Below are 15,265 nucleotides of genomic sequence, written 5' to 3' on the forward strand. Positions count from 1 at the left end.
ATTTGGGAAAGGGCTGATGGAGATCCTGGGGCGCTTTAGCCTTTGCAGGCCTCCCTTGGCGCAGAAACTTGTTGCCGAGGGCTCTCTGGCGACTCCCGCGCTCTTTAGGTTTCCTTACCACGCATGTGCCTGACGGTCTCGACCCATTTCCTCTGCGTGAGGCTTGCTGCGGGCCCTCCAAGCGTGTGCCCGCCTCCCTTCCCCCGCATCCGGAGACGAACCTGGCGGGTGCCCTGCGCACGCTCAGGAACCGGCGGACTGAGGCGCCTCCTGGCAACCGGACGCCAGCCTCGGCCTAGGGAGCGAGGCGGCAGCAATGGACCAGCCAATCATGGCCATCGCCTCTGCCGCAGTAAGGGAAGAAGGGAGGCGGGGCGGCCTCGGTACCGCCTTCCTTCCCTGCCCTCCCACCTCCACAACAAAGTTCCCCTCACCGAGCTCCGCCCCAAGTCCCACCTCTCTCTAAGCCCGGGCTCTGGCGCCACTCCGCTTCTCCCTACCTTCACGTCGGCGCCTGCGGTCCTTTCTTCCCGATCGGTATTTGAGTGCCACTTCGTTTGCTCTCCTCTTCCCTCGCTCTCCCTTATCCTTCACATTCGCCCTTTGTTTTCTGTGTTGTTCCCCCCCACCCCTTACCTGCTGCTAATTGCACTGGACAACTGTTTTAATAGGGTAATTAGATTTCTTTCATTTTCCCCTCTGCCGAGAGAATGCGTTTGTCCTTCCTTAGTCTATTGGACACGTTTTTGCCCTGCTTCCTACTTTAGTATTTATAAAATATTTGAAAGTATCATTGTTTAGTTTTCAAATAAATTTGGGCAAGGGATGTCTAGCCCGTCTTGTGTAAAGTGATTCACCCCTGAAGTGAATTGGAAGTGGGAGATAGGGGAAGTTGAGATCACCTGTCTTGGGCAAAACAAAACGGCAGCTGCCCATTACCTTCCTTTAGATGTATCATGTTTACTTCTCCCTTCTTCCCACCTTATTTCCTTGGTCCTAGGTAGAGGTGGAGACCTGTCTCGACCTGCCTGAAAAAGTTTGATTTCTGTGACTATATTTGTGCAACAGAGAAGATTCAACATAAATCTAATAAAGGGAATGTATAGGAAGAAATTCAGACTTAGCAGTGCGTATGAAACAATGCTTTTTTAGAGAAATGCCTATATTTCATAGTAAAACTAAAGCCCAAGGGTACTTGTAAGTGGCTATAAGTTGCTAGACAGGAATAATTAATTTTATCTGTTGACTGATTAGATTGTTTATTATTTTTAATGCCTTGTTGCTTGAGATAATCTATATTTCATAGTAATAACAAAAGTATTCTAAATGAAAGTAGAACTCAATATTTTAATGATTTTTACCTACTGCAAATAGCACAAAAGGAAAAAACTAAACAACCGTGTTCTGTTGACAGTGAAGCTGAAACAAATATGGGATAATGAGTGGGTGTAACTATGGAAGACAAGAGCGTCCTTGGAAACTGAAGAATATCAAAATAATCTGCTTCTTAACTTGACAGATGAGATGTTAAAAATAAAAGCTGCCACTTACTGAGCCCTGGTTGTGGGTACAGGTTTTACAATGCCTTATTTTCATGCCAGGCCTGGTGCCTTTTTTTGTATTCCTAAGAGGAAGCTGAGGTTCATGAGGGTTAACTTACCTAGTGCTCCTAGCCAGTGGCCGAGCTGGAGTTCAAGCCCAAGTCATAGCATATGTAAATCCAGCAAATGGCAGTGTTCAACATTTGCCATATCGCCAGGAATTTGTATCCCAATATCCCATTAATCTGATGACTATACATTTTTACCTTGAGCTCCCTGAGCCATAAATCTTAATAACAATTATACTAACACAATTTTGGGTTCATACAACTCTTTTCTTCCTAAGAGCACCAAATTTTGTCACCTCTAATTATTCTCAAGACATCTCTGTGAGATGGGGATGTTTATTACTCTAATTTACCCAAAGGGAATTTAGTTGTTTAAAAAGCAATTAAGATCATAAAATAGTAATTTAAGGAAATATTACAGGCAAAATTTATCATTATGTAGCTTTTACTTTAATTCAGGCTGACCAGTTTGGCACTGGTATCCATTTCTTCAAGTACATGTTTTATAAGTGATATTTAACTTCCAGGGATCACTTCTAAAATGAATAAGCACATTTTATGTTTATTAATAGAAACCAAGCCAGAAGTCATCTTTTGAAAGAGAAGGATGGTGGAGAATAACATTAAGAGTATGTATATTTTCATCCTTTCCTATTCAAAGTATTCTCATTCTTATTAGTATTATAATCAGTCTAACCTGATTAAGTCACTAATACTTAATTTTAAGAAAACAATGGTTGTTCAAATCTACATGGGCCTTATTTCATATTTATAATTTTAGTATCAGCATATGACTGAGAAACTAACTTTAAATTTTGAATGCAGTAAAAGCTTGGAAGTAAAAACTCTAGGAATCCAGGTGTTTTACAGGATATCTTGATAAAGTCAACCTAGTTTATGACCTTGGTGAGATTACACAAGGAAGAAAAAGCATGCATTCTGGAAATGTGTTTGATTTTGGTTGTTACCTTACTTAGATAAAAAGTAAGAGTCTATGATAACTTTTGTTAACATGATCAGTGTATGAAAACAAGACGGTAATATACAAAAGAAAGATGACTGGAAGATCTGCCTCTCAAGATACATTGTTTCTATATGGCAGAAATATTTTCTGTTCACACCTTTCTATAACAGAGGGGCCTCAGGAGCTAAAGCCTCCTTGGAATTGAACTAATTTTAATGGTAGAACTGAGCTGAGTGCTCAGTGGGAAGATGGCCACAAAAGCAGCAGCAACTAAACTGTCAGGTCTGGCCATTCAGCCATACTGTGGCTGTGATTTGAAAGTACCAAACCTCTTATGGGACTAATTAGGCCATGTGTTCTGCCAATTCATCCTCAGTCTCGTGTTATTATCCTTTAGCTTCCCACTTGAGGGCTAGAAAGAAACACGTGGTATCCACTAAGAAGAAGTAGGATAACTTCTGTTTAGTCACGAAGCTTATCCTGAGGGGTCTCATGAGAGGCCTGACATTTACAGTCAAATTGAATCTCAAGTTTAAGTATCTCTGAAGCTGCTTTTTAAAAAGTTAAAACTTCAGCTATGGCCGTAACCCATTTGCTATAATTTAGCAATTGTCTCAGAAAGGAAATCATCGTGATTGTCTTGAAATATTGTTCTGGCGGGAGTGTTGACTCTATTTGATAGAATCTTATTAAACTGTAAAACAAAGAGAAATGCTACTTAGGAGTGACCTTTGCAAGAATGATGCTTTAAGAGATGTTAACCAGTTTACACACTGACTTTAAAAATGATGTCAATTCTCCACAGAACACTCCTAATCCTGGCACTTACCACTTGAAAACTTTTATTGAAGAATCTCTATCAAATCCAGTGATAGCAACATGCAGTTTTAAAAATGAAGGAAGGAAAAAACCACCTCTTCTGCAAAGAAACGATCTGGTACTAAATGACCTTCCCCAGTACATGCCTCCTGACTCCTTGGACTTGTTAAAGAAGCACGTGGCCACCTACTCGTTTAAAGACAAACCTCGGTCAAACCCCAGCACGCTGGTTTACAGAGATCAGGTAAAGCACTACTAGCAGCTGGCTTTGTATGGGAAAGCTACCAAGAGGCCCTGAGGAAAATATTCTCTATACTTAGAGTGTATCTTCCCCAGGAGAAACTGAAAACCTGTAGAATGCCTTATTTCATCCAGAAATCAAGCAAAGGGCTGTCTCATTTGCAAATATATCCACCAAGGTGTATCCCTGTGAGACCTCCTCAACCTAAAGTGAGTGCATGGGGAAATTTTTTTTCCCTCGCTGGGAACTGTTGGCAGGATTCCTCTGACTTGGGGTCTTATCTGTGATGGGCCCATGCTTCTGGTCTCTTCAAGCATTGATATGGTATGCCCTCTTCTTTTAAAGAGAAAACTTTGCCTTTCAGTCAGTAGTCCTCTTATTAGAGCGTGAGTATAACTATACACCATAGGGAAGCATTTGCAAGAATTTCTTGTAGAAATGAGCACCCTGGTACCAGGAGGGTCAGGGTGTACTCTCAGCTCCACCAGTTCACGCGTCACATTGAGAATACAGAGAACTGCTTGCTTATAGCCCTGGGCTAGATTCTTCTGAGGGAAGATGTTCCTGACTTGGAAATATTTAAATAACAACACAAGAGCCCATAGATCAAGTACTGAGATAAATAGTGTAAGAGGAAATGCCAGGGGGTGGGATTGAAAGTCTGGAAGGCTCCCTGGATTGAGTAGGACTCAAGCTGGACCTTGGATAACATATGACATTCGTGTGACTCTTAACGGTTTGCTGTGAGCTTCCACATATATTCTCCTAGTAGTTCGTCACAGGCATTCTGTGACGAGATAGGCAAAACGGATGTTAATCCCCATTTTGCAGATGAGAAAACTGCAGTGAATAGAGATGAAGTAACTGGTTCTGAGGCACATAGCTAATAAAGAGTGGAGGCAGTACTTTTAACAGAGAGCTTCTGAGCCCCAATTTGGTGCTTTTCCCAGTCTACCTTGCGCCTCTGGCCTTGAATGAGGGGCAGGGTTTCAGGGGGTGGAATCCAAGGGAGGCATTTCACGGGAGGGGCAGAGCACTGTCTGGGGCCTGCCCAAGGGCCAGAGTTGGGACTTGGACTTTGTTATTTGGGACTTTGGGCCTTAATATCTCCCATTTATAAAGGAGCTAATAATAGTATCAGTCTTCACCACCTTATCAGAATAATATGGTGATAACCTGAGAAGATGCATTGCCACAGGAGGTTGAATTAAATGGAAGGGGTATGGTTAGTAGGGTGGACAAGGAATCTTCAGCAGGATGAGCACATGTTGTATCCAACCGTGAACCCTTCCTGCAGCTTTGCAAATTATAGCTTTGAGACAGGACAGGATGATAAACGTTCATGGGATAAATCTTATCCCGTTCAGTTCAGTGGCTGAATACAAACACTAAATCAGACTTTTATGACTTGGTGTCAGGTAAGCAGGCAACGTGTGAAATTGTTCTGGCCGCCTCCAATACAAAATCATTCTTCGTTAGCCTCCCTCGCCATTTACTTCTCTTCTGCTTCCTCTCTTCTGGCTTTTAGAGGTTTCTAAGGGTAGGCCCAGGCCCACTGCTGAAAGGAGAAAACATAGATGGTTGGTATTAGGCAAAATTTAAAGCTTTAAAAGACCAAAAGAGTGTGGCTTACCCAGAGGGATGGATAAAAACCTTCTGAAAACATACTTTTCCTGTTTCTTTCCTTTCTTTCTCCTCTCTCTCCCTACCTCCCACAAAGGCTTGAGCTCCAGAAACTGGAAGAATTAAATGTTTTCCTAATTTTCTGTTTCAAAGGCATATAATAATATATTCACGAGAGAAGAGCTATTCAGATGTAACCCTGTTTAGTGACCAATAAAATTCATAATTCTGGTAAAGCAACTATACTCCAATAAAAATTAATTTAAAAAATAAAAGAAATCCCTGCCTACTCTAAGGCTGTACACATATTCTCCTTTGCTTTCTTCTAGAAACTTTATAGTTCTATCTTTTGCATCTAGGCATATGATCCTGCTTGCATTAAAGTGTATGAAGTGAAGGAGGAGAAAAAAATTCATAATTCTGTTTTTTTAATAGCAGAACTCAGTAAAATAATAATTGGAATTTGAGGTAGATACAGTATACATTATTATTTATTAAGATAGAACAGCATTCTCAAGCGTCATGATTTTTAATAGAATATTCACATTATACCTTGTTAGTGCTGTCCTTCATTTGTAAGAAAGTTTTTACTATTTTTAACACCTTTATTCTGAAGCATGTAACTCAAGAGGAGAATCTATATCAAAGAATCATATGTGCATAGATATATTCACATTTGAATGTGCATGTGTGCATACTCATCTATATCTGGCTCTTTCCAAAGAGTATTTGATATAGACCTACAACTTTTACAGTAATTTTTTCTTATTAGAGAAATAATGTTTTTATTTTAGAATATATGTACAGAAGTGGGACTTTTCTCTCCATTATATAATTTTATGACCTGCTTTTTCCCAGTGTTGCAGTCATCCCAGTAACCCCTGTGTTACTCCACCTTATTTCTGGATGATTTTAGCTCCCTTTGCACCCTGTCACTCTTTTCCACTACTCCTGTCATAATTTCAGTACACGCGTAGATGATGATTTTCCAACAATCTGGCTTCTCAGTTCCTTGAACTCTCCTGCACTTCAGCCCTCACTCCTTAAATTTTTTTCAACACCAATCATTTCTACCCTCCTAATTTCAGTTACATGCATCCCACTCTGATCACTGTCCCCTGATCTTCTGCCTTACCCACTCTGGTATCCCAACCTCAACAATTTTTCTGTTCTCACCCAGTCTACAATCCATTGATCTCACTGTTGCCCAAAAAATGAGTTTGCCTCCTGGTGGGTGTCGAACCAAAAGATACAACTAAGCCAAAGAGAGGGAGGAGGATGGATTTATTACTTGCAGCGAGTTAGGAGAAAACAGGTATCTTTCCCAAAGCAGTGTCTCCCCAACAGCAAAATTGGAGAAGTCTAAAGCTAAAGGTACATGCATATTCATGAGGGGGCTTGAGCAGAGGAGAATTCAGCGTAGGATCAGGGCAAAGGTCGATAGAGTTCAAGCTTTAGTTGATTGAAGTCAGGAGGGTCAGCATCATCCTTCTATCCTCCACCTGGGTGGAGGCCTTAGTTCCTGCAGAACTCAAAGACGCGTATCCAATTGTTACGTATATCCCTTGAGGAGGACCTGGGACTCTGTTTTATTGCTGACCTGTTGTTCCTTGACTGTTTTTCCTTTGTTCCTTCACTTCCTCACTTCCCTTAAGATCATTAATTATCGAGGCCAGGCTTAGATCACAAAATGGCTTAGGCCAAAAATGGCTTCTCTTATGTCAGGAAAGCCATGCCTCGTTCTCTTTCTCTGGGGACTCTCTACCTTATCTGCTTATACTACCACCTTTCATTGCCTCTCAACTTTTAGTGCTTTCCTTCCTTTCAAAGCTTAAGTTAATCATTAGAGTTATTCCCTGCACACGCCCTCAATTCCCTGGCCCCTGATGGCTCATCTTACTTGTTTGGCAAAGCCACAACCCTGGTCAAATCTCTCTTCGAACTTTGAACCTGCATCTGTGTAACCAAATGACTAGTCTCATTTTAAATTCTTCACCTCCTGTGGGCCCAGAATGGACTTCCCTAGTCTGTTTACTCTCCCATTCTCCAGGGTAGCTTTCTCTCACATCTCCCCTCTTTCCAAACCCCTGACACCTCCTCCTCAATCCTCATTCTTGTTTTCCTCTTCTCAGCCTTTTGGCCGGTTCAGCCCCTCTTCCCTGCCCTCTTCCTGTTGGAACGCCAGGCACACAACACCTCTTCCCCATCTACACTCACTCTCCGCTGATCTGATTCAGTCTCAAGGCTTTGAACACCAGTTATTTGTTTATAATTTCCGAATGTATATCTCTGCCCAGCCTTCTCTGTTGAACTCCAGACTTGTATATCCAACTGCCTTTTTGACTTCTCCATTTTATGTCGAAATTTAGGGTTTCTCACCCTTGGCACTACTGACTCTTGGGTCAGGATAATTCTCTGTGGTAGGAGGCGGTTCTGTGCTTTGTAGGATGTTTAGCAGCATTTCAGGATAATTAGATGCCAATTAGCAATCCCCCCCTCCCCGTTGTAACAACTGAAACTGTCTCCAGACATTGTCCAAGTGTCCCCTGAAGAAGGGGGGAACCAAAAACCAAAAAAACACTCCTGATTGAGAACCTCCGGGTTCAGCTTTGTGATAGTCGGTGTGATCTCTGAGTGGCTGTTTTCAGGGCCAACAGGTTGATGGTGGATAGGCTTCATTTGTGACCTCATCTCTTGTGTCACCCCTCACTCTCATCCTGCCCCACTGGCTTCATCCTGGCTGCTTCTTGAATTTGCTACTCCCACTCTGACCTCAGGGTCTTTGCACTGCGTGTTCCTTCATATGCTCTTATCCCAGACATCTGCATGGCTTATCCCCTCTCCTTCAAGTTTTTGTTCAAGTGTCACCTTCTCAATGAGCCTCATTTAAATTGGCCACCTGACACTTCTGACCTTCCTACCCTGCTCTTTCATGGTTTCCATAGCACCTAGAGCCCTCAGTATACTATATAATTTATTTGCACTTTGCATTTATTATTTGTTTTCTGCCTCCTTCCGTGAGAGTGAAGCTTCATGAGGACATGAATACTTACCCACTTTGTTCACTGCTACATCTTTGCCTCTAGAACAGTGTCTGATGGTTAATATTTGTTGAATGCATGAATGAATTAATGATTGCTTACATTTCTGAAATCTGACTTGGCCTTACTCATTTTGGTTCCTTGGATGTGTGATTATCTTTGACTGTGTGTTGCTCGTTCCCCCTGAAAGGTTGTTTTCATGAATTCCCTAAGATGAAAGCCTTTTTCCTTCAGAGAAGGTTTGCTTTTGGTTCTGCTAATACTTAGGGGAGCTACCAGTTTGGTGCCACTTGAATACACTGCTTATGTATTCTTGGATCACTCTAGTGATGGGCATTTGGACTGAATCCATGAAAGGAACCAGCCCACGGTTACAGTCTCTCAAGGATGTGTTTCTTCCCCCTCTCCCAATTCTCCTTAGCACCAAGACAACTCTTTTTGCAGTCCCTAGCATTGGGGTGAGGTGGTAGGTTTGCTTTCAGGAAGTCCCCTTTTAGGGCCTCCAACTCCTGTTGGTAGGACTTCCATTAAATCAGTGACATTGATGGTCCAGGCTTTGGCCTCTGGATCCTTCTAGGGCTCTGAAGTTCACTCAAACCCAGCTCTGTTCCTCTGCTGAGTTTAGTCTGGACCAGCATACATCCTCTGAGCAAAACTGGGCCATTTGCCTGTCTGGTTTCTTGCTATCTCTTGGTTTGGGGGGGTTTATATTCCTTATTGTCATCCATTTCATATCTTTTTAAAAGCTCTTGTCTATTTTTAATATTTCAACTCTCATTTCTAGTAGTTGTCTGCAGTGGGAAGTTTCATCATCCAAATAACCTAGCCTGCCATTAGCAGAAAGCAGAACTCTTTTTTTCCCTTGGAAGTATATTGTGAATCTTTTCCATACCATCATGTATTCTCTACATCATTTTAAATAGCTGCATAGTATTCTACTGTAAGGACATAACCTAATACTAATACTGCATATTCAGTCATTTCCTGCTTTTAGTCAGAGAGTGGAGTTGTTGAGGAACGGGCATGTAGATGGCTAAGTCTTTTGATATGCATTGCCAAAAATGCCCCACAGAAAAATTGTGCCCTAGTGCCACTCCACCTTGCAGAGTATAAGTCCAGGACCATTTAAAATGCACTGTTTATGTTTTCAACTGGAAACCTGGATCCAGTGATTTAAATGGGAAAGTTTAAAGCCTGAGCTTGAAATCAACATGGTAGGGGAGTTTCAGAACAACCCAAAGTCAAATAAGTCAGTGCCAGAGTTTCCCTACAATGAACAGGGCGAGGAGAAGAGAGTGACTCTGCCCCAGTCTGTAGGCAATGAGTCAGTACTGGCCAAGGTCAGCCAATGCAGAAGAGTAAAGTGCTATCAGGTAGTGAAGCTGCAAGGGAGTTTCAAGAAACACTGACCACTAACTGCATGGCTTCAACACTCTTGCATCAAAGGGTAAAAATGAGTCATGCTCTCTTATAATGCAGTTGAAGTGGACATTCTGGTTTAAAAATGAGCAGAGGCATCAAAAAAAACTATTAGAACTAATAAATGAATTTGGTGAAGTTGCAGGGTACAAGATTAATATACAGAAATCTGTTGCTTTTCTATACTCTAATAATGAAAGAGAAAGCAAGAAGACAATCTCAGTTAAAATCACAGCAAAAATAATAAAATACCTAGGAATAAACTTAACCAAGGAGGTGAAAGGCCTATACTCTGAAAACTATAAAATACTGATGAAACAAAATTGAAAGTGATACAAAGAGATGGAAAGATATTTCACATTCATGGCTTGGAAGAGTTAGTATGGTTAAAACGTCCATACTTCCCAAAGAAATCTACAGATTTAATGTAATCCCTATGAAAATACCCATGACATTTTTCATGTAACTAGAACAAATAATCTTAAAATTTATATGGAACCACAGAAGACCCTGAATAGCCAAAGTAATCTTGAGATAAAAGAACAAAGCTGGAATTATGACTCTCCCTGACTTCAGACTATACTACAAAGCTGTAGTGAGCAAAACAGCATGGTATTGGCACAAAAACAGACACATAGATTAATGGAACAGAATAGAGAGCCCAGAAGCAAACCCATGCACTTATGGTCAGTTAAGCTATGACAAAGGAGGCAAGAATATACAATGGAGAAAAGACTGTCTCGTCAGTAAGTGCTGCTGGGAAAACTGGGCAGCTACATCTGAAAGAATGAAATTAGAACATTTTCCCACATCATATACAAAAATAAGCTCAACGGATTAAAGACCTAAATGTAAGACCAGAAACCATAAAACTTCTAGAACAAAACATAGGCAGAACACTCTGACATAAATTGCTGCAATTTTTTTGGATATGTCTCCTAAGGCAAAGGAAACTAAAGCAAAAATAAACAAATGGGACCTAATTAAATTTAAAAGCTTTTGCACAGCAAAGGAAACCGTCAACAAAATGAAAAGACAACCTACTAAGTGGGAGAAAATATTTGCAAATGATATAACCAATAAGGAAGGTGTTAGTATACAAAATAGATAAATAGTTCACACAACTCAATATAAAAAAAAAAAACCCAAAACCAAGACAATTAAAAATGGCAGAAGACCTGAATAGACATTTTTCCAAAGAAGACATACAGATGACCAGCAGACACATGAAAAGATGTTCAACATTCTAATGATCAGAGAAATGCAAATAAAAATGAACAAATGATACGAGCTAGCAATTCACAAAGAGATATACCAGTTGCTAAAAAACATCAAGTGATGCTTGGCTTCCACTAATTATTAAATAATTACAAAAGAACAAAAGCAGGTAGACACAATTTTTTGCCTGTCAGATGATCAACAATTTAAGTTGGATGATACCCATTATACTGGCAAAGGGAGTACAGAAAGAGATATTCTGTATGCATACAAATTGTTGCAAGTATTTTGGAGGGTGGTTTGACGATTCTTGTTCATATTTTAAATGCACATAGGGACCATTCCACTGTGAGGACTTTACCCTAAAAATGGTCTTTTTAAAAAATATATTAATTTTATTTATTTAATTTCTTTATTTTTTTGGCTGCGTCAGGTCTTAGTTGCAGCATGCGGGATCTTTCGCTGCTGCGGGCGGGCTTCTCTAGTTGTGGTGTGTCGTCTTCTCTCTAGTTGTGGCGTGGGTTTTTTTTTCTCTCTCTAGTTGTGGTGCACCGGCTCCAGGCACACCTGGGCTCTATAGTTTGTGGCACACAGGCTCTCTCCTTGAGGCGCACAAGCTCAATAGTTCCTACAAATAGTCTTATGAAAGTACAGTGAGATATTTATATAAAATACTGCAGCATTGTTCATAAATTTATCTAACTAGAGGGCTAGTTATATAATGCTACAACCATACAATGCTGTGCTACCATTAAAAATAATGAGGTATATCTATCTGTGTTGGTATGGCAGCACCTCCAAGATATATTATTAAATGAAAAAACTCAAGGAACAGACCAGTATTTATAGCATAATCCCATTTGTAAAACTAAAAATAAATATATATACGATGTTAAATGCATACTTGTTTTCTTGGGTGATACTTATGCAATCATTAACAGTGGTTTCCATTAAGGAAGCAGAGGTTAGGTAGGGGGCAAAGAGACTTACCTTTAATTTTTTTTTCTTTCTATAGATTTGACTTGTTTTCAGTGTGCAAGTAATAGTCTTTTCATTCATGTTCATTTGTAGAAATCAAAAAATTTTCCAACTAATATTTTTGCTATTATTTCTTTTCATTTTCCATTTTAAAACTTATTCACTTCCTAGGCTAGAGACATTTCAATGAAAAGCACAATTAAACAAAATTTAAAATTGCCTCAAACTTCTGTCTAGGTTAGCTTCAGCATTGTCTTAGAAGATGAAACTTATGTGAAAAGAAACAAATGTGGTGATTCTGCCCACCCCTCCCCACCTCCCAGTATCTGTTTTAGGTCAAAAGGAGGTAGGCAGGATGGAGTGGCACCTCTATTAACTCAGAGAATGAATCCAAGGATCCATTTCAATGTGTTCAAAAGACATCCTTGAACAGCTGATTGGGAGATGACGGTTGAGAAAATCTAACCGGTTCATTGGTTTTTGTTAGCTGTGTTCATAGCTGTGATCAAGTATCTCTGAAGACATGGTTATTTGCAAAGTGCTCCATGGTAAAATAATGGTTGAAAGAATGAATTTTCAACAGGATGGTTTTTCATTGAGCGAGGTGTCAACAGAGAGAAATTTTGTGCCTAGGAGGGGGCTGGCAGGTAATACTTCAGGGAACCGAACACTTAAGTGTTAGAATAATGAAGAGCAAAGCATAGATAAGATGGAACAATTCATCATGCAATTAAATGAAAACAAAAATGGTGCTCATGGGCTTCCCTGGTGGCGCAGTGGTTGAGAGTCCGCCTGCCGATGCAGGGGACACGGGTTCGTGCCCCGGTCCGGGAGGATCCCACATACCGCGGAGCGGCTGGGCCCGTGAGCCATGGCCACTGAGCCTGCGCGTCTGGAGCCTGTGCTCCACAACGGGAGAGGCCACAACAGTGAGAGGCCCCCGTACCTCAAAAAAAAAGAAAAAAAAAATGGTGCTCAAAGTTGGCTCATTTAGCAGGTATTATTTGAGGATGAACTCTCATAGAGCAACTGCAAGGCAGAGCAGTGATTGTCACAAGTAACTTTGTGAAGAGAATGGTAAATGAAAGTGAATCTGAAAGACGGATACAGAAGACATCTCAGGGACTGGGACTCACATAGTTTCTGGAGCTGATGAAAATTACAGGATGCTGGTAAGAACAACATCATTGGTACCATTAGGCATGCATCTTTTTGAGAGAGTCCAATGCTGTCTATTTCTCAGACCATAAAGATGTCTGGGTGGTGAGTCACTGATACTTCCACGCGAAGCAAGAGACCATTTCTCAAAGAAGAAGACACACTGGATGAAATTTCCACCAGTAGTACCTAAAAATATTGTACCTGACAGTCTTTTGGCTGCATTCATCTTATGAGTATCCTGGTAGGATTTCTAATGGACTGAAAAATCCACCATAGAAGAGACTGTCTCTCTGCCCGTTGTGAAACATTGCAAACTACCTGGGTGGCTCCACTATCCTTGGGTCTGTGGATATTAGCCCTGAGGTAAGGGAAATAAGGGAGTGTCAGGAACTGGTAAGCACAGAGAGTGGGATGTGTGAAGGAAGGGAGGGAGGGAAGGAAAGAGAATGAGAAGCCAGGGGAAGACTGACCGGACCTCCAGAACTTCCTATGTTCAAGGAGCTGGCAGGGAGGAGTTATATTACCGAATCCTGGGAAGAATCCTTCCCAAAATGGAAGGATTCTACAGTGTTCCTCCTTCTTAGAATCCCTCTCTTGCCTCCCTCAAGGAAGTCTTACCTTCCTTAAAACCCCACTCAAATCTCACTGTCTTTACCATCTTTGGATCCCCCAGTTGGATTTATTTATTTAATTATTTCCCCCAGCTTTATTGAGGTGTAATTGACAAATAAAACCGAATATATTTAAGGTGTACAACATGATGATTTGTTTTATATATATGTATGTATGTATGTATGTGTATATATATATATATATATATATATATATATATATATACACAAACACACACACATATTGTGAAATGATTACCACAATCAAGTTAATTAGCACATCTATCACCTCACACAGTTACCATTTTGTGTGTGGGTATGTGTGTGTGATAAGAGCACATAAGAATGGGGACTTCCCTGACAGTCCAGTGATTAAGACTCCACACTTCTACTGTGTGGGTTCGATCCCTGGTTGTGGAACTAACATCCCACATGCCATGCAACGCAGCCAAATGATTAAAAGAAAAACAAGAAAACAAAGCCATAAAGCACATAAGATCTCTCTTAGCAATTTTCAAGTATACAATACAGTATTATTAGCTGTAGTCACCATGCTGTACATTCTATCTCCAGAACTTATTCATCTTATAATAAAGTTTGTACCTTTTGACCAACATCTCCCCATTTCCACCACCTGCCAATCTGGGAACCACCATTTTACTCTCTGTTTCTATGAGTACAACCCTTCTAGATTGCACATATAAGTGTTACAAAATGGTATTTGTCTTTCTCTGGCTTATTCAACTTGGCATAATGTTCTCCGGGTTCATCCATGTTGTTGCAAATGGTAGGCTTTCCTTCTTTTTTATGGCCGAACAACATTCCAATATAGTATATGCATTAAGGGAATATATATCACATTTTCATTATCCATTCATCCATGGATGGGCACCTAGGTTATTTCCATAGCTCGGTTATTGTGAATAATGCTGCAGTGAACATGGGACTGCAGGTATCTCTTCCAAATATTGATTTTGTTTCCTTCAGATATATACCCAGAAGTGGGATTGCTAGATCATATGGTAGTTCTGTTTTTATTTTTTGAGGAACCTCCATACTGTTTTCCATAATGGCTATACAATTTTATATTCCCACCAAAGTGCACAAGGGTTCCCTTTTCTCCACATCCTCACCAACACTAGTTATTTCTTGTCTTTTTGATAATAGCCATTCTAACTGATGTGAGGTGATATCTCATTGTGGTTTTGATTTTCATTTCCCTGATGATTAGTGATGTTGAGCACCTTTCCATGTACTTGTTGGTCATTTGTATGTCTTCTATGGAAAAATGTCTCTTCAGGTCTTTTGCCCATTTTTAAATTTGATTACTTGTCTTTTTGCTATTGAGTTGTATGAGTTCCTTATATATTTTGGATGTTAACACCTTATCAGATATATGGTTTGCAAATATTTTCTCCCATTCCTTAGGTTGTCTTTGCATTTTATTGATTGTTTCCTTGGCTATACTTTGATGTAGTCCCACTTGTTTATTTTTGCTTTTGTTGCCTGTACTTTTGGTGTCATATCTAAAAAAATCATTGCCGAGACCAATGTCAAGGAGATTTTTCTATATGTTTTCTT

At 40.3% G+C, this 15,265-nt stretch overlaps 1 protein-coding gene across 1 annotated transcript in view; it reads left to right on the forward strand.

The window, feature by feature from the left end:
- Positions 1-331: 331 nt before the first annotated feature.
- Positions 332-15,265, forward strand: part of STPG4 (sperm-tail PG-rich repeat containing 4) — a 38,216-nt gene continuing 23,282 nt past the window's right edge. Inside the window, 4 exon segments of the mRNA XM_060168958.1 lie at positions 332-352; positions 451-537; positions 2,182-2,238; positions 3,379-3,636. Coding sequence (XP_060024941.1) covers positions 332-352; positions 451-537; positions 2,182-2,238; positions 3,379-3,636 — 423 coding nt within the window.

This window comes from Lagenorhynchus albirostris, chromosome 13 (genome assembly GCF_949774975.1).
Source record: "Lagenorhynchus albirostris chromosome 13, mLagAlb1.1, whole genome shotgun sequence".
Taxonomy (NCBI): Eukaryota; Metazoa; Chordata; class Mammalia; order Artiodactyla; family Delphinidae; genus Lagenorhynchus; species Lagenorhynchus albirostris.